This window comes from Hipposideros armiger, unplaced genomic scaffold, assembly GCF_001890085.2.
Source record: "Hipposideros armiger isolate ML-2016 unplaced genomic scaffold, ASM189008v1 scaffold_94, whole genome shotgun sequence".
NCBI classification, from domain to species: Eukaryota; Metazoa; Chordata; class Mammalia; order Chiroptera; family Hipposideridae; genus Hipposideros; species Hipposideros armiger.
The window spans coordinates 2252881-2272011 of NW_017731444.1; the positions used below are offsets into that span (position 1 = coordinate 2252881).

The 19131-nt window shown below is 50.5% G+C and overlaps 1 protein-coding gene across 2 annotated transcripts in view; it reads left to right on the forward strand.

The window, feature by feature from the left end:
• The window catches only part of RSPO4 (R-spondin 4), a 35657-nt gene extending 17573 nt beyond the window's left edge, over positions 1-18084 (forward strand). The window contains exons 2-5 of one of the 2 annotated variants that reach the window (XM_019645704.1): positions 11999-12187; positions 12893-13033; positions 15535-15720; positions 17880-18084. In XM_019645704.1, coding sequence (XP_019501249.1) covers positions 11999-12187; positions 12893-13033; positions 15535-15720; positions 17880-17983 — 620 coding nt within the window. In that variant the 3' untranslated portion in view covers positions 17984-18084. The remainder of the gene's footprint in view (positions 1-11998; positions 12188-12892; positions 13034-15534; positions 15721-17879) is intronic. The other variant, XM_019645705.1, reaches the window with a different exon arrangement.
• Positions 18085-19131: the final 1047 nt, after the last annotated feature.

The following is a 19131-nucleotide window of genomic DNA, read 5'->3' on the forward strand; positions in this document are numbered from 1 at the left end:
CCAGGAACAGCAATGTGACTTTCTTAATAAGTGGCTAATGGAGGGGAAACACATCTGGTGGGCCCAAGGCGGGGCATTAAGGGACGGGAAGCAGAGATTTGGTGCGGTCGGGGAGGGATGCCTGCTCTGGACTGTGTCCACCCCCACCCCCACCTAGCGGAAGGGCCAAGCTAAGCCATCCTGGGGTAAGGCCTTCTCCATGCTCCAGCCCCCAGGCAATAGAATCCTTTGGATGTGGGTTTCATCTGTCAGCGTACACCTACCACTGTCCCAGAGGCACACGCAAACCCAGCCCGTCTCCTCTCTGCCATGCTGAGCTTAGCCAGGGCTGTTCCCAACTTGGGCCACCTGGGGAACTGCCCCTCCTATGAGTGGTAAGCAGTAGGAAGAGTTTGGGGATTCTGTCTAGCTCTGCCTCCTAGTTGTTAGCCCTCGAGCCTCAGTTTCCTCACCTGCAAAATAAGGAGTAATTATAGCACCCACCCCTTGCTTCTTAAAATGAGGCCTGGGGACCAGCCCCACCGGCATCCCCCAGGGAGCTTTGTAGCAAAGCAGAATCTCAGGCCCCACACAGACCTTTAGCATCAAAATCTACCTTTGAATCTAAGATCCCTGGGCACTGTGTATGCACACTATAGTTTGGGAAGCCCTAGTTTTCAAGATTACACATGTTTATACACAGATGACACCAGGCACACCACCATAAGCGTTAAACCAACAGCAAGCACGTGGTGAGAGGTGAAGCAGCCCGGGGTGTTGCTGATGCGAATTGACATCTGAAGCTCACCACTGGCTGGGAAACAGCAGATGTGGGTGTGAACCCCGCACCAGCACCACCCTCTCTTCCCCACCTCCCCAACCTGTGCAAACCGGTGTCTGAAAGGATTCCCTGTGGATTTCATCAGGGGCTTGCCCAGGCAGGGCAGTTCCCCACCTCCCAAAGCCCAGGTGGGGGTGGCCAGAGAATCACTCAGACAGCGTTTAAGAGACACCTGAGACACAGGGAGGGTGGCATTTCACCCCTGATTGAACAAACGCACACTGAGAAGGAATAAGACACAGAAGGGGCGGGGTCAGTCCTGGGACAACCTATACTGCCACTGTTTGCCTAGTGTCCTGTCTCCGTTAAGGTCAAATGGACATTGAAGAGAGCAACGGCCTTAGCACAGTACTGGGAACTTAGCAAGACCTTCATAAGGGGGGCTGTGGAGGATTAAAGGAGGCACTGGGATATGTTGGCGTCCAGGAGGCGAGGTCCTGCTGTCACACTGCCTGGGTCTGCCTATCCGCTGCACCTCTTACTGAAGGACTTCAGGCAAGCAGCATCGCTGCGATGGGCCTCAGTTTCCTCCTCTTTGAAATGGGTATGATAGCATCTAAGTGAATTTTGCAGCATCTCTACATGGAATGATTAGCAGCTCTAAAAAAGAATGAGGCAGCGATGTGCACTATTCCCCAGGATAATTTAAGTGAGCAAAGCCAGGTGCTAAATAATCTGCTCTTGGTGCTGTGGTTTTTCTCTGCCCATCTGGAGCTCACCTTTCAGTGGTGGGAAGGAGACACCAACCACTCAAACAAACGTAGCACAAAGCAGGTGGGGAGAAATCTATCACATATCAGGTGGGAATAAATGAAGACGAGCAAAGCAGGGTGTGCGGGGGTTAAGGTTGTGGGTGCTACTTCAGGGAGGTCTCACAGGGAAGGGGAACATTCCAGCAGAGAACTGAGGGGTCGCTTTGTGGGTGAATGTGGGAAGGGCATTCCAGGCACAGGGACGAGCAAGTGCAAAGGCCCTGAGGTAGAGGTGGTCTTGGCGTATCTGAGGAACAGCAAGGGTGAGGCCAGCGTAGCCGAAGCAGGGTGAGTGCAGGAGCAGGGTTGGGAGCACGGAGCCTCTGGGTCTTGGCAGGGTGTTGATGACAGCCTAGAAAGTGGAGAGAAGTGGTCAGATCTTAGACATATTTCTGATAGATTGCATGTAGGCTATGAGGGAAAGAGAAGAGGATGGCTCCAAGGTTTTTGACTGTGAGTGGACTAGCTATTGTCTAAAATGGACAGGAGATGCGGGTTTGGAAGGCAAAGGATAGAAAGTCTCCATTTTGGATGTGTGACTGTTATTATTATATGCTGAGGGTCTTATCCATTAACCCCTTAGGGGTTGTGTATTGACACCTTAGCAAGGGTTTGCTATCTGCTCCTTGTCCAAGCTTCCTCTCTGCCACTAACTCCCATATCATCTTGTACTCACCTCTCTTAAAAACCTTTCCTCCTCCTACACAAACTAGTCCTGCTCCTGTCTCCACATCTGCATCTCCAGGATCCTGGTCCCCCCAAGGAGACTGCAGGCTCCCTGAAAACAGCTTTTAAGAACACTTATTAAGACATCATTCATTCATTCAGTTAAGAAATAGTGGGCACCTACAATGTGCAGGTCTGTGGACATTTGAAGGAGAACAAGGCACACTGGTCCCAGCCTTCGAGGGTGCACGTCCGGATGCATCTACTGCGAATCAAGTAATAGAATAGTGCTCATTCATCTGCCATGAGCTGTGGAAAGCACTTTGTGTGGACGAGCGCATGTTATCCTCACAAGTACCTAGAGGTGATTGCTACTATTGTCCCTATTTTGCTAAAGAGGAGACTGAGTTTCAGATTAGTGAAGGCACTTACCTTAGATCACCCAGCCAGGAAGTGGTGGTTTGTTGGGCCCCAAAGCCAAGACCACCTCAACGTTTCTGCTAAATGTGAGGCCTTCCAGGTTCCCTCCTGGGTTCTGAGACGGGTCTGGTGGGCTGGACACCTCTAGCCCCACCCGCACCCCCATCCCCCGGAGAGTCTTGAAGCCAGGAGTCATCTCCCAGGGCCCATCCCTTGCTGGGGATGGTGCAATCTGCCCCCCAGGCAGGAAAGTGCCGGGGGCTCGCCTCTGAGCCATCCTCCAGGGGCAGTGACTGCCTCCCATATGTGGTGTCTGAGTGGGCAGGCGGCAGCCCAGATGTTGTTTATTTCCTCTGGTCATCGGTAACACGCGTCCCCCATTGCCAGGCAGAGATCAGAGGATGCACTGCCCAGCACTCTCTGCATGGGGCCCCCCTACATGACTCTGGACCCTTCTCAAGGACAGAGCGGGGCGCAGAACAGGGCCTGGCCCTCCTCAGATTGTACTACCTTGGGGCAGGGCACATCCTTGCCCATCTTTCTCACCCCCTGGGGGGTCCTTCAGGACAGCTGCATTAAATCCTCTGTCCACTCTGACACACGATGTTCTCATGCAAGACACACTTTTCTGGGCACACCCCAATTATGAAGAAACTCTACCAAAAAAAAAAATTGTTGACATGCAAATAAAAAGTTCCGCACTTACTACCAAAGCAAGTCCAGGATCGCAAGCAGCCATGGAGGCGTGGCAGGTGGTGACAGTGATATCACTGAGACCTTCATAAGTGTCAGGCTTGTTCAGGTCCACACAGGAGAATCTGTAAGGCCAGCCAAGTGGATTCCTATTTTACAGATGGGAAAACTGAAGCACAGAGAGGCTAAAGCACTAGTTTAAGGTCACGTGGGCAAGGATAAGGGGACGAGCTGGGACTGGAACCCAAGCAGTCTGGCTCCACTCTTAAAGTGTGGTTCCCAGGAACCTTTTAGCAACTCACATTCTCAGGCCCCACCCAGACTTACTGAATCAGCAGCTCTGGAGGGAGGCCCCACCATCTGTGTGTTAACAAGCCCTCCATGGGGGTGGCTGGTTGGCTCAGTTGGTTAGAGCGTGGTGCTCGTAGCACCAGGGCTGCTGTTTCGATTCCCTTATGGGCCGGTGAGCTGCACCCTCCACAATTAGATTGAAACAAAAAAAAAAACCAACAACCTGATTTGGAGTTGATGGGCCCTTGAGAGACACACTGTTTCCTAATAAAGTTTAAAAAAAAAACAACCCTATACAAAAATAAAACAAGCCCTCCAGGTGAATCTGATGCCTGCCAAACTGTAAGAAGCCCTGCTCTGCATGGTCTTCTAATGTAAGGGAGTGGAGTGGATGTAGGAGAAACAACAGCTCAAGGATGATCATACATAGCAGCTGACATGTGCCCTCAGTGTCAGGGACAATAATAGGGAGTGGTGGGGACTGTGGCATATGTCCCATCTATGTAGCTCCAACCAATGATTGCCTTCTGGATATGCAGGCCCACTATTGGCAGATATTCTGACTTTCCAGAGAAGCCCAAATTCCAGCTTTTTATGTGAAATTTTATGTTTTAAATGTTGGCAATCTATCCAAATGGTTGGTTGTGTTTAATTTGTTTTGTTTCGTTTTGTATTGTTTGTTTTTAAGTGTGGAGCTGCAGTTCTTCCCTTGGGTATTGAGAGTTTTTCAGTGACAGACTTGCTGTGGGCTGCTGAAGACATGAACCTGTCTGGGAGAACGTATACTTTCCAGGGTCTTGAATGTCACCTTGTGCCTTTTGATCCCCTCAAGTTAAACTCTCAGAGTAAAAGTGGGTGGGAGGCATGATATTGCAGAGATGATTGTGAATCTACTCCAAATCCTCAAATGGAAAAAATGGAGAGATCACTTGCAAATGTTGAGCCATTGACTTCTATCGCAACAAGGTGCTTGAGGCGTTCTCAGGACGTGGGTCACCCTGAGGTTAGGAACCTTCATTTGAAGAGCAGGCCATTTCCTGATCCCAACAGAAAGAATAAACTGCCCTCCACCCAAGACCAAAGCTGCCACTTCATGTCTCTGCCCTGAGCTCTTCACCATCCACAGGGTGAAAGACCATCTCCCTGGAGACGGTAGTTCGTAGTTGGTCCACTGATGCCTCTGGCCCAGTTTGCTCACCTGTGAAACGGGAGGAGGATCCGAACGTGGGCTTACAATCCCACCATGTGTCGTGACCGTGAAGGAAGAGGAAAGGAACGTGCCTTTACGGAGAAGCACCTACTATGTGTCAGGTGCTTGCTGGTTTGTTTGCACACACCTCATAACAAGGCCCATGGGGACAGGAATTGCTGCCCCAGTTTTTCACATGGGGAAACTGAGGCCCACAAAGATGAGGCTATCTGTCCAAGGTCATTCAGTGAGTTGTGGAGCCAGGATTTGGGCCCCTGCACCATAACACGTGTCCTTAGATTTCTGAGGGCAGAAAACACATCATCTGCTTCAGTATCATGACAATAGCTCCAATTTATCGAGGGCCTGCTGCGTGCCGGGCTTTAAGCTAAAAGTTTTCCATGCACCATCTCCTTTGATCACAACAACCCTGCACGTTGAAAATTATCGCTCCTTTTTACGGCTAGAATAGCTGAGGCTCAGAAAGTTAAAGTACTTTGCCACCCCCCGATCATAACCATTGAGCCCCTAGCATTGGACCTTAACCAGACTAAGAGCTCAGTAACTACTTGTTGAATGAATGGATGGATGGATGAATAAATGCATCACTCAATCCTGGGCTAATGCATGTATTTGGAGTTGTTTTCAATCCGTATCCCTTTATAAACTGCCAAGACTGACGTGATGGATTCCACTGTCATTGTCCATAAAATGGACATCCAAGTTGCAACTCATCCCTGGGTGGTGGGAAAGGCAAAGTGACTCAGATGTCATTCCAAGCCTCCCTCATCACCCAGCTGCTAGAATAACACAGGGCCATCCTTTTGGGGCCAGCTGACATTTTGACTGGGGAAGGATGGTCTTGATTATGGGAGACAGTTATTAAGAGAAATCACAAGCAGTGTCAGCCCCTCTGGTGCCCCAAGAAAACTCAGGGAGGTTGCAGTCAGAGCTCCAATGCTTTCATTCAGAAACGTGCATTTGAGCTGGGAGAGGGCAATGATGAAGGCCAGGATCCAGTCGAGGTACAGAAGGACCCAGAGGTTTCCAAGGTGTGCTCCCCAGAACCCCAGGCCCACTTGGGGTGCCACGCTGGTCAGGTTGTGTGGGTGGTGCTCCAGGCCCCTCATCCTTGCTGAAGCACAGTTGCTACACCATGACCTGTTTCCTCTTTGGTGACATACATCATTTTCATTGCAAGTTGACAGAAGGAGAGCTAGCTCAAGTGAAAAAGTGACTTTCTTTGGAGCTATGGGGTAAGCCAAGCCTTGGGCGGACTGGAACCTGGGCGTGGGAGATGGTCAGAAACTCTATCTTTTGGGGCCCATGAGGTTTCTGGTTGCTGCTCTCTCTCTCTCTCTGCATCTGACTTTTTTATTTTTCTCTCTCTCTGCTTCTGTATTGGTCAGGAGTCCTTTGGTTGCAAGTGACAGAAAAACTAACTCAAAGTGGCTTGAGAAAAGAAGAGAATTTGTGGACCCCCCACCCCCAGGGGTGGATTGAGGTACACAAACAATCCCTTGGCTCTGCTTCCACTGTTTGACCTCCGTTCTTGGGACACTCTCCCCTCATGTGGTGCTCACAGCTCTGGTCTACATCTTCCCAAATCTGAATAGAGTGGAAAAGAACACGCACGCACATATGCACACACATACACACACTCGTTGTCTCAAAAAAACATCCTAAGACTAGCTCTTGTTGAGACACGTGCCTGTGTCAGAACCCACCAAGTGGTAGTCAAGGGGACCTGATGCTCTGATTGGCCCAGCTCAGATTAAGTGCATCTGGGTGGAAATGGTCCCACGTGAACCTTAAATGTGGAGAGTGCTGAGGGATGGGACCTCTGTTCACAAAGAGAAGGGCCACAGATGCTAGTGCCTACCAAATCTTGTCACACATGTACACTGCAACATGCCTCCCTGCCCTCCTGCAAATGTCCTTAGGTCAAGAGGCCAGCCCAGACCATTGTCTGTCTGTCATCAAGAGTCAAAATTCTCGAGAGACAATCTCATTGGCCCAGGCTGCATGAGCCGTTCATCCCTGGTTCAGTCGCCCACCAGGGAACAGGGTCATGCAGTACAAACATGGTTGCCGGGGCCAGTTCCCAGGGAAAGGAGACTGCGAGCAGGAAAGACACTTCCAAAATGTCTATTACATTTATTTTGGACTTGTTAAAAATGTGCGTTCCTGGGCCACACCAGACACTCTGCAAGTCTCCCTGGGGGTTCTCATGCACAAATTTAAGAACCATCAAGTTTGGGTTTTCCTAAAGCAGCATTATACAAACTCTAGTTGTCATCACTTATTCATAAAATTGGCATTCAATTTCTCCTCCATTGGGAATGGAAGAAAATAGCACTGCTGTTTTTAACAAGTTATGGAGATGTGATGAAAAGCCAGAGAGAGACACCATCGAAATTCAAAAAGTCAGAGGTGCCATTACAGCATAGAGGCACTAGAGGGCACCATAGTCAACTGCCAGGACTAAGGCAGAGCCAACTCTCTTCGAAGACCTGGGGTTGAAAGATGCTAGTTGAGATCCATTGCGTGGGCTCTGTGAACACACACACACACACACACACACACACACACACACACACACACACTGGCACTGTCCAAGGGCAAGGGGAGGGTCCTTGTCAGGTTCTTCTGTCTTCAGCATGTTGAAACAGCGCTCTACAAATATTAGTGCTGTCGTTCTAATTGGGGCTTCTTTGTTGTTGACTGCCTGATCGTGGGGAAGGTTCCACACCCTCTGACCTCAGGGTGTCCGGTGGAACTTGGAAGGGTCAGGCTGAGTGATCCCTAAGCTCTTCCAGAAGCCAGTGGTTAGTAAAAGTGTTGCTTTGTCCCATCTGTGTTGCTATCCGTCACTCCTGCCAGCTTCAGTTCTCCCATGAGGTCCTGTCATGGCAGGGCCGTGTGTGGCTCACCCCCGAGGCCCCAGGCTCTGCGTGAAACAGAGGGGGCCCTCGACAAATGCTCCAAGAAGGCAGTTTAGGGCCTACTGACATGGTCCCTTCCCCCACTGATTCTACAGGGACCCCTGGGTCCTATCATTTTACCACTTTGCGCCTCCTTTTCTCACCTATGTGGGGGTATGAACCTCAGTCCACAAACTCAGTTTGCCGGAAATGCCATTTTGTTTTTCTGTCATTGAACGTAATTTCTAATTTAAACTCCTATTCTGCCAGATGGCTGAGATTACGTCAAACGGAGTGAGGGTCCCTTTGCCCTTTGTTGGTGGGGTGGCATCTCAGGTCCAGCAGACTTACATAGTGCCGAGGCACTGCGAAGGGGCACCCTGGTCTCCACTGACGTCACTCTGTGCCCACTTGCGTGGCTGAAGACCCAACATCATCAGTCATTACCATGTAATCGTTGGTATCTGAAAGGCCCAGCGGCCTAAACAAGATGAATGACACTTTCCTCCCTCTCTTATAAAAGAATCTGGGGTAGACAGTCCTAGGTTAGTAAGACCATGCCACAGTGTCTCTCTGTTAGGTCCCTCTGCCACTTGCATCTGCCATGGTTCCAGCGACCTAGTCATCAAACTCACAGGAGTAAGGAAGAAAGAGAGAATAGCTCGGCCCTTCCTTTGAAGCGCATTCCCTGAGTGTGGCACGTGACACTCCCACTTAAAGCCCATTGGACAGAACTTAGAAATGTGACCACATGAAACAGCAAAGGAGCCTGGGAAATGTTGTCTTTGTTCTTGGAAGTTAGGAACGCTGCTAAAATTTGGAGTTCCATTACTGAGAAGGAGGGGGAGAATGGATATGGGGGACTATTAGCATAGTGCTCAGGGGCTCAGGTCTCCAATGCTCTAAGAATTTCTGTCACCTTCCCCTGCCCAAGACCTCAGCTTGAGGATGGGCAAGAGCTTGGCCGGGGGTGGTGGGGTTGCGGGGGGTGGGGGGGAGAAGAAGCAGAAAATATGTAGTCCTTTCCCCTTCCTCCAACCCCCAGGATACAATAGAGGCTAAACCCTTTTCTTCTTTAAATATATTTTTATTGTGAAGTATTTCAAACTGACAGTCAAGAATATTTGCTTCAGATTTTTAAGAAATTAAATATTACAGACACAAGTGAGGTCCCCAGCCTTCTGCCCCAATCCCTTTTCCGACTTACCACCTCAGAGCTGTTACATCCTGAATTCAGTGTTTATCAGTCCTTTATATGTCTTTTATTCTTTTTTTTATGTCTTTTACTCTGAATATGAATTTATGTGTCATAAATGTTATGGAGTATTGTTTTGCAGGTTTTTGAACTTAATATAAATGGCTCCTTATTGTATGATTCATTGTGCAACTTGCTGTTTTGCTCTCAGCTCTGTCTTTGAGATGTAGCCACGATGACAACTGTAACTCTACGTCCATCATTCATCGTGGCTGGGTCATATATGTGGTTTATGTCTGTGTTGTATGGCAATACCACAGTGTGTTTACCTATTCCTTTAATAGGTGATTAGGTTTTTGCAATTACTTGCAAAATAATGCTGCAATAAACATCTTTGTACGTGTCTCTTTGTACACATACATAAGAGTTTCTCTAAGCCAGTGGGTTTGAGAGTGTGGTCCCTGGACCAGCAGTATCAGCACCACCTGGGAACACGCTAGAAATGCAAACTCTCAGGCCCCATCTCAGATCTATGGGATCAGACACTCCGGGGTGAAACCCAGTGATCTGCATTGTAATAAGCCCTCTAGGAGGGGCTGTTGCCCCCTGGCATTTGAGAACCACTGCTATAGGGTTTATACCAGAAGCAAGATTGCTGTGTTTAGAAAAGGTACATCTTTACGCCTTAAACTAATATAATGTTATATGTCGGTTATGATTCAATAAAACGGGAAAATATTAATAAACGGATACATAGATGGATGAATAAATAAAAGAAAATTTTAGAAAGAAAAGGCAGATCTTCAGATTTACTAGATGATGCTAGATTTTTCTCCAAAGTTTACACTCCTATCAGAAGGGAAAATTTCCTCTCATCCTTGTCAGCCCTTGGTATCATCAGAATTTAAATTTTTGGCCATTTGGGTGGGAGGTCTGGGCTTTGTTCCCTTCTCAGTTGATGTCCTCTGTCTGGCCGTGGGAATCCCTCTTACGACATCACACTTTCTCTCCACCAGGTCTACAGCTTTGGGAACACACAAACCTTTACTCTGCTTCCTGTGGCAGTTTCTCTTCCCAGGGGCATCACTTCCTGTGTGCCTCTATATGAGCCTGCTGGATCAGGCACGGGGCTCAGTTGAAAGCAACAGCCATGGGAGTTACCAGCAGGATGTGCGGGGCTCACAGAGTCCAATGAGTTGAGAGCAGGTTTGGGGAACTGGCAATACTCGTCCCAGAGCAGGGAGGCGGCAGGGGAAGAAGAAAGGTCCCAGGCTGTTCCGGGCAGAGTCAGGCGGGCCTGCTCTGTGAGCCTCACGCCCCATCTATCTCCTCGCTCTTTGTGTCTCAATCCCAGGACTTGGGGTCATGGAAGTGAGTGTCTTATGGGCCAGGTTTGGGTCAATGCCCACACACTGCTGACCTGAAGAAGGCTGGGCCTTCTCAGTTTCTGTTTCGGGGGCAGGCGCCAAGATCTGCCCTTGCCCAGGACCTCACACAATGGGGAATTCCTCTAAAAGGAAAATGGGGCATCGGTAGGAAGAAGGCAGGGGCAGCGGGGGCTGGTAGCTGGAGAGTCAAGAACGGGTGAGCTGGGTGGCCGTGGGCTCAAGTAAGACAAGGTGTGTGACTGGCTTATTAGCAGTCTGACCTTGATGGGTCATGAAACATGAAACAGTTGAATGTTTCCCCAGTTGTTGACTCTAAGAAGCTTCCCAGCTCTTTCCTGACCCTAATGCTACCTGGTCACTTTCTGACTCTCCCCGGCTCCTACCCACGATGGTTTACCCTGTTGCCTCTTGCTGGGGCACCTGCCAACCACTAGTCTTCCTGGGCAAGGCAGCAGCAACAGTGCTTAAGCCTGGCTGCTTCTAGGGGGCCCTTGCCCCTGAGAGCCTCCTGATGCTTGCCATGAAGGGCTTGCAGGTTCTACCACTGCTGCCCCCCTGCCACTCCCTCCCCACCTTGGCTTTGCCCTCTTTCTCCTGGTCTCTTTTCTCTGCTCAGAGGAAAGGAGCAGATCTGCAGGGCTACAACACAAGTTAATGTCCAACCAGAACATGAGATGCTGGTTACCCCTTCTTGCAGGCACCTCTGTCTCTGTGAGGACTAGCCTTGAATCTGCCCTTACTTGCTTTTGGGGGTGGAAACAGAGAAAGCCACAGCAACCCCCTCTCCCTGAGGCTGACAACTCCAAACTCCCATGAGTCCGTCTCTCTAAGTAGTCAGCTTTATCCAGTGATGTTTGGGTTGGCAGAGACTCCCTATGAGCCTGGGAGAGGCTCTCTTTAGATTCTAGGGTATTTTCCTCCTCTTTCTTCCCAGCTTTGGGGTCCCGGTTGCCAATTCTGGAGCAACAAAAAAATTCCTTCACTCAACTTGCTATAGCTGATGATATTGAGAACCCTTGATGGTGGTGACAGTGAGGAAGGGAGTATTGTTCAAAAACCAAGCAGGAAGATGATGGCTCCCCCACTCCCACCCATTACATGCACATGCACCTCACACACTAAAAAAATACACACTATTTTAGTAAATATTAAGTTTGTAAGTGTCAGTGAACTCCAAATAACAGTGGTTTAAACAAAATAGATGTAGATTTCTCTCTCATGTAACAGCCCACACAGGCAGTCCAGGGCTAGTACAGCAGTTCTAGCTTCCTTAGGGACCCAGGCTCTTTTTATTTTATCTTATTTCTCCACTACCCTAAACACACAGTTTCTACCTCATGATACAAAAAAGCTGCTTATGCTCCAGCCATCATGTTCACATTCCACCCAACAGGAAGGATGAGGGAATGGCAAAGGGCACACACCTGCCCTTTAAGGCAACTTTCTAGAGGTTGTACACAATGCTTTACCTTATACCCCTTGGCCAGATTTTGGTCACATGACCATAGCTAATTACAAGGAAAGCTGGGAAATGTAGTCATTTGTTTGGTGGCCATGTACTCAGTTAATATCCCAATGAGACAGTCTGACCTGCTCACACATATGGTTTGACCATCTCTCTCTCCCTTTCCTCCATCCTCCACCCTGGTCTGGCTGGCAGTGGGCACTGGTCTGGGGAGCAACTGCACAGGCTGTGTCATCTGCTCAGAGGAAAATGGCTGCTCCACCTGCCAGCAGAAGCTCTTCCTGTTCATCCGCCGAGAAGGTATCCGTCAGTACGGCAAGTGTGTGCATGACTGTCCCCCCGGCTATTTCGGCGTCCGCGGCCAGGAGGTCAACAGGTGCAAAAGTACGTAGCTCCTCCCTTGTCCTGTGCTAGTGTTGGGCTCCTGGGCACCTCTGACCCACATCCCACCTCTTACCCCAACACAGTCACAGGGAAAATAAGTGTATGCCTAAACCCAGACTCAGATTCTTGCCTGGTTTCAGGCTGGCTCTGAAGTTCTAGGCAAGTCAGTGCCTTCTCTAGTGTCAGCAAGGAACCTTCATGTCTTCCCTAGTTTGCTGTGTGGCCTTGGGCATGTTACTCACCCTCTCTGAGCCTAGCTTCAACAGGAAAAGGAGTCCTAACTCCTAACACTAATTTTTGTTGTAACCTGGGACAAATTATGGCTGTCTTTGAGCCTTGATGGAAATGGAGCAGGGAGCCCTCATTCCCAGCCCACATCTGCTGTGTGACTTTAGGCAAGTCGCTTGCCCTTTCTGAGCCTCAGCTCAAATGAGAAAGGGATTTCTTGAGCTTTAAATCCATACAACCATGTTACCTTGGGCATATCACCTGCCTCCACTGAGCCTCAGTTCAAATGAGAAAGGGAGTTCTTGAATGCAGCCTAGTTTGACCTTGGACAAGTTTGGGCTGCAAAGGAGACACTAAATCCTGACCTCAGTGCTACAGAACTTGGGGCTGCTCAGAGGCCCTCCCACCTCAGGCAATCCCAGAGGGCCCCTCCCTGGGCACCTGCCCTCACTGGGGGTGGCCCTGGCTCTATTACAGAATGTGGGGCTACGTGTGAGAGCTGCTTCAGCCAGGACTTCTGCATCCAGTGCAAGAGGCGGTTTTACCTGTACAAGGGAAAGTGTCTGCCCACCTGTCCACTGGGCACTGCAGCCCAGCAGAGCACACAGGAGTGCCAGGGTGAGTGAGGGCCTCCTCGCCCTGCCCCCTCCTCCTCCCTCCCAGGAATAGGGGCTGGTGAGAGGTGTCAGGAGGCCTGGAAGAAATCACAGTACAATGTCATGTGGTGATCGGAGGCTTAACATCACCATATCAGGTACACATAAGAATCTTTCAATAGGCTAGAACCATTGTAAGCACCATTAGTGACCTTGAGCAAGTTATTGGAGTTCTCTGTCCCTCAGTTTCTCCAAACGTTAAAAAAAAAAATCACCATAGAATAGAGAACCTACTTCATGGGGGAGGGTTGTGATGAGGATTAAATTCATTAATACGATTTAAAGTACCTAACACAGTGACTAGCACACAGCACGTGCTCAATACATGCCTTATTATTCATGTCATATCAGTTGTCACTATGATTCCATGTCATCTCAGCTATCTCTATGCTTTCTCACTGCTCCTTTTCAGACTCCTGTGTGAGCTCCTCTTCTGTGATCTGTACTCATGTGAGGCTGTCCCTCAGTGTTCTCACCTGAATTGCGAATCTCTGCCCTCGCATTCTCTCTGAGCTCATGTTCATGGTCACTCCGAAAGCTGAGGGCTGCTGACTCACTGTCCTTGGCCACATCCCCACATGCCCTCTGGAGGCCTCCTTCCTTCCCTCCCCATCCCATGGTTCGTCTGTCAATAACCAGCTCCACGACCCACGCTGGCCCTGCGGGAGACATGGGCGTCCCTGGGGACGCTTCTCTCTCACCCTACATCTAATCCAATCTGCTCATTCATTCACCAAGAAGTATTCGCTGGAATGTCTGCTATGTGCCAGGCACTTTCTGAGGTGCTGAGGACATATTAGTGAACAAAACAGTCAAAGCTTCGGCCCTTGTGGACGTGACATTTTACTGGGGAGACAGAAGAGACACAGGAAAAAATACAAATGTCAGGTGACAAAAAGAACTTTGGGGGAAAAAATGAAGCAGAATGAAGCTCCCAAACTCGTCCCACCTCTGCCCCCTTCCCCCACCTTCTCCCCACTGCACCCCTATACATCCCTCCCCCCACACACACTGCCCATCACTGGAATCATGGCCACAGCCTCCTGCCTATCTACCTGCCTCAGATCTCACACCCTCCAACCCATGCTGGATCTGATCCCAGCAGCCAGAGTGATTATTTCAAAATGACAATCTGCTCAGGTTTATCTTCTGCTCAAGGCTCCCCCACCCCCCACCTGTAGGCAATCTGGTCCCCATAGGCCAACCTTCCCATCCATCATTTTTTCCCTCACTGTTTGAGTTCATACTCCAACATCCCCAGGTCTAGACCAGTGTCAAGGCCAAGTCCTCCTGAGGACCTTGCTGGGGTTATGCCCTCACCTGGAGCACTTCTCCCTCCTGCCCTTCCCTGAGCCTGGCTAACCTCTCCACCCCCACTTCAAGACTCGGGTCAGGAGTGTCCTCCTCCCGGAAGCCTTCCCAGCCCCCTGGGCTGGGACCCGCACCTCCTCTGGGCTCCCACAGCTGCCTGTGCTTCCTCCATGACTGCACAAGCACCCTTGCCCTTCCAGCCTGACTTCTCCAGATGGTAAACTCCAGGAGGCAGACCTAGGTCTGTCTTGTTCCTGCTGCACCTCAGCACCCAGTACCGTACCTGGCATGCAGTAGGTGTTCAGCCTTTGCCTGTGGAATGAATGTACCTAGCAGAAGGACCACTGCCCTAAGGTCTGAAGACCTGGTTCCTGGACGCAACTGGGTCTTAAATCTGCTATGTTCTGTCGTGTGAGCCTTTTCTCTTTTCCCTTATCAAGCCCCACGTTAAACCTCAGTGTCCTAACCTGCAAAATGGGAGTGTTAATAGCTGCCCCATTCTCTGCCTACCTCTCAGGGACTCTTAAAAGCATCAAACGGGAAAGAATATGTTTACATATATTTTTAAATGACTCCCTAGTAAGAACTTGTATGTCCATGACCTCATTCTTTCTCGCAACAGCATTGGGTAGCTTCTGCTTTCTACAGCTGATCAAAGATACCTGACCAAGTTCAAAACCTGTGTCCTGGCCCTGAGGGCTATTCAGCCAACCTTTTGCCTTGTCTCCTGTCCCTCCCCTCCCAGACCTTCCGCCCTGCCCCCATTCTAGCTGCTCTGTCCCTCAAACTTGGTGTGCTAGGCCCCCGGGCTATGCCTGCCTGCCTGGAATGTGTTTCCTTCCATCTCCACCCATTCTCTCTCCCATTAGCTCCTGTGTCACCTCCTCTGGGAAGCCTTCCTTGTTTAAAGCCAGATACTCGGTCCCTCTGGCTTCTGGCCCACAGCAGCCTATGCATGCTGTAGAATAGTCCTCATCCTAGGCTCTCATAAGTAGCACCCACTCTGCTCCTTATAAAGCCTGTGAGTCCCTTGCATGTAGAGATAGGGTCTTCAAGAAGCTGAACCCCTCAGACCGTGCCCTTGGATCTGAAGGACACTCCCTGCCAACTGAGCCCATCTGTCACCTGTCTGTCTCTCCCTCCACCCCACAGAGGAGTGTGAGCTGGGCCCCTGGGGCAGCTGGAGCCCCTGCACATATAACGGGAAGACCTGCGGCTTGGCCTGGGGCCTGGAGACTCGGGTACGAGAGGCCGGCCGGGCTGGGCAGGAGGAAGGAGCAACCTGCCAGGTGCTGTCTGAGTCAAGGAAATGTCCCATCCAGAGGCCCTGCCCAGGAGGTAAGCACCAGGCCAGGCATGCAGGGCTACTGTGGGCAGGGCCCATGGGTTACTCTGAGTGGCCTTGGGACACTGGCCCCACAAAGAGAACATGTAAGGCTGCCTGAAAGTCCACCATGAGCAATGCCTTCATGTGGGTTAAGCGCTGCCCTCCCTGGTGTCCTTTCAAAGGAGGGGCTTCCTTGCTGGGGTCAGTCCCAGATCGTTAGGAACATCAAGCTCGTCCTTTACATCAGGGGTTCTCGACACTTTCAATCACAATGAATGCCCTCTTTACTTCTCTGAAATAAAGTTCATGCATAATGTAACCTACTTGCACAGGTCATTTTTTAGAACTCAGCATAGTGCCCTAACCATAATATAAAAGAGAAGCAAAAGAAACTTCATTATGGCAGTGCTCAGGCCCAACACACCAGAGACTGCTCAGTGAAGTAGAAAAACGGTGAAAGTGATGGCTGAGGTCAGGGTTCAAGTGCACAGCCACATTACCATTAGAGATGCAATTTCTCTAATGGTGACCCGCTCTTACTAATGTCAACAAAACTTCCTGACCTCTTGATCGACACCACACTGGCAGCTGTAGACTAGTCAGTGAATGGGACAAGTGTTCAAATATCATTGGCATTCACAGGCAAGAGGGCGTTTGGCTCCGAGCAAGCAGATCTCTTAGCTATGTGAGAACTGGATGGAATGGGGACAACTCTTCTCTGTGAGGGACTGTCCCACACAGCACCCCTGATCCCTGTCCCCTGAATGCCACTGAGATCCCCCTTCTTTGTGACAACCAAGATCACCACGCAAATTTCCAAACTACCCCTAGGGGCTCTTAAGAACTGCTGGTGTAAAATAGAGAGGTCTCAGAGTGTGGTAGGTAAGATATGAATGGTGAGTCGTAGTTCGCTAATATGGAATTAGCTACTGTTAACTGTGCACCTACTATGTCCCGGGCACTGTGCTAATTCGCTCCACTCATTAAGTCATTGAATCTGCACAAAGACACTATGAGGTAGGTGTTGTTATTATTCTCCTTTTACAGATAAGGCCATTGAGGCCCCGAGAGGTAAAGTCACTTGCCCAAGGCTCACACAGCTAGGGAAGTGTGAACCTGGAATTCACATGCAGGTCTATGAGCAAAAAGGAATCTAAAGTCGTGCTTAAGGACGAGGAACCTGGAGCCAGGTGACCCGAGGCACGCAGTTGGGATATGGTGGAGCTGGGACTTGAACCCAGGGACACCTCTGGTTTCAGAAGGACTTGTGGTGTGTGAGTTGGGAATATTAATGACAGAGATGGGGGACTCTGGGAGTCATGGTGGGCGGTTGGGGACAGAGGGTGAGATTGAGATGGGTCCAGAGACACTAGGAGAGCCCAGACCCAGGGAAGAGCCCAGACAGACAGTTCTCTACAGCACTTGTTACTGTGGCCACACCTCTCATGGCATCTGAGAGCTGGGGGCTGATTGGCTGTGGAGGGCTCGAGGGAATAAAGCTCTTCCCCCAGATAATAATATAATAGCAAAAACAGTAGCAGCAGCAGCAGCAGCACACATTCATAAAGCACTTACCATGTGCTGGGCACTGTGTTAAGTGCTTAGTAATCGCAACTCCTTTAATTCTCACAACAGCCCTACTGTGGGCTCCTTGCATCATCCAGGTCTCAGCTCAAATGTCTCCTCCTGAGAGAGGCCTTCCGTAAGCTTCCCTCTACCAAGAGTCACTTTCCATCACATCACATCATAGCACTTACACCTTCCTGCAACAATGGTGCTCATTCTTGTGTTTGCTTGTTCAGTGTCCATGATCTCCAGTGAGAGCAAGCTCTTTGTCTGCCTTCTTCATGGCTGCCTCTCTAGTGCCTAGAATGGGCCCTGGCACACAGTAGGTGCTCAGTTAACATTTCTAGGCTATATGGATAGGTGGGTGGCTGGAAGGGTGGGTAGGTCGGTGGACAGATGGGTGAGTGGATGGACAGACATCAGGCCAGCGTAGGGAAGGGATGGGAACCCAAAGCTACTCACTCCATACTGCTGGCAAGGTCCACTCAGGCAGATCCTCACCCTGTCCCTCAGATGCTATTCTCACCTGAGGGCTGACGCAGGATTGAGGGGCCTCCCGGGGCCCATCTGGCCTCACAAACAACACCCTGTGCTCTTGCTGCAGAGAGAAACCCCAGCCAGAAGAAGGGCCGGAGAGACCGGCGCCCGCGCAAGGACAGAAAGCTGGACCGAAAGCTGGACATGAGGCCCAGCAGGCCACAGGCCTGAGGAGCCCGGGGCGGGCCTGCAGCCATGACCACCCTCTCCCAAGCCGATTTGCTTCCTTCCTCGTCCCTTCGCATTCTTGCTGCCGCTGCTGCTTTTTTTTCCCTTTTACCTTTCTCCCCCACTTCTCTCTTTTTTCTGTGTCAATCTACCTTTTGTTCTCCTTTATTTTCTGTATTTCTTCCGTCTCCATTTCCCTTTTGTTCCTCCTTTTCTCCTCTCCTCCTTCCCTCTTCCTTTTTCTTGTTTTTCACTTTCCTTTTATCTGTCTTCCTTTCTTTTCCTTTCCTCCTATTTTTTCCCTGTTCTTCATTGTATCCTTCTCTCTCAATCTCTCTCTCTCTCTCTCTCTCTCTCACACACACACACACACACACACACACACACTTTTGAAAGACCGCATGCCTGTGCCCTGCCCCGCAGCCACTCTTTCTATCTATGCAGCAAACATCTTTTTCTCAGCCTTTCCCTGACACTGTCCTGACCCCACCTTTGCAGAGAAGGGGTGTGGGGCCCAGGCCACAGCACAGGCAGGATCATTGAATCCTGAGAGCCCTGCTTCTGCGCCAGAGGAGACCCAGGCCTCAGGGCTAACAGCACCACCTGCTCTGGCCTATCCCCGGAGGCCGTTTCCACAGTCCTCGGCCACCAGCTCCCCTAGGAAGCCTCTGGAAGAGGCTCTGGGGCCTCCCAATGCCTAGCAGGCCATGGAGGAGCCATGATGGGGCCTCTGGCTGGACAGTCAGCCCTGTGCCCACCTGTGGCAGCTGAGTCTGCCCCCTTGGGAATCTGCCTGCTGTACCCCATCAGTGTTCCCTCAGCACCCTCCCTCTTCCCAAGCTGACTGTACCCCCATGTCCTTTGGGGACCCAAATGCTGCATCAAGTGGGGCTGCCTTCCCTAGGAGAACTGTCTCAGCCCAGGAGAGGCCATCAGAGCTGAAAGGAACTTGGAGATAACACAGACCACTCTGCTCCTCGGCTCCAACTTTTGTACCCATGGGGAAAACTGAGGCCTGAGAAGGAAGGGAATTGTCTGAGGTCACAGCGGGAAGCCAGTGCTGTGCCTTCCACCTGTCAGTTGCCCTGCTCCACATGTCCACAGCCGAGAGGAGACTTTGGGGGGCTTTGGGGAGGCGATGGAGGGAGTTG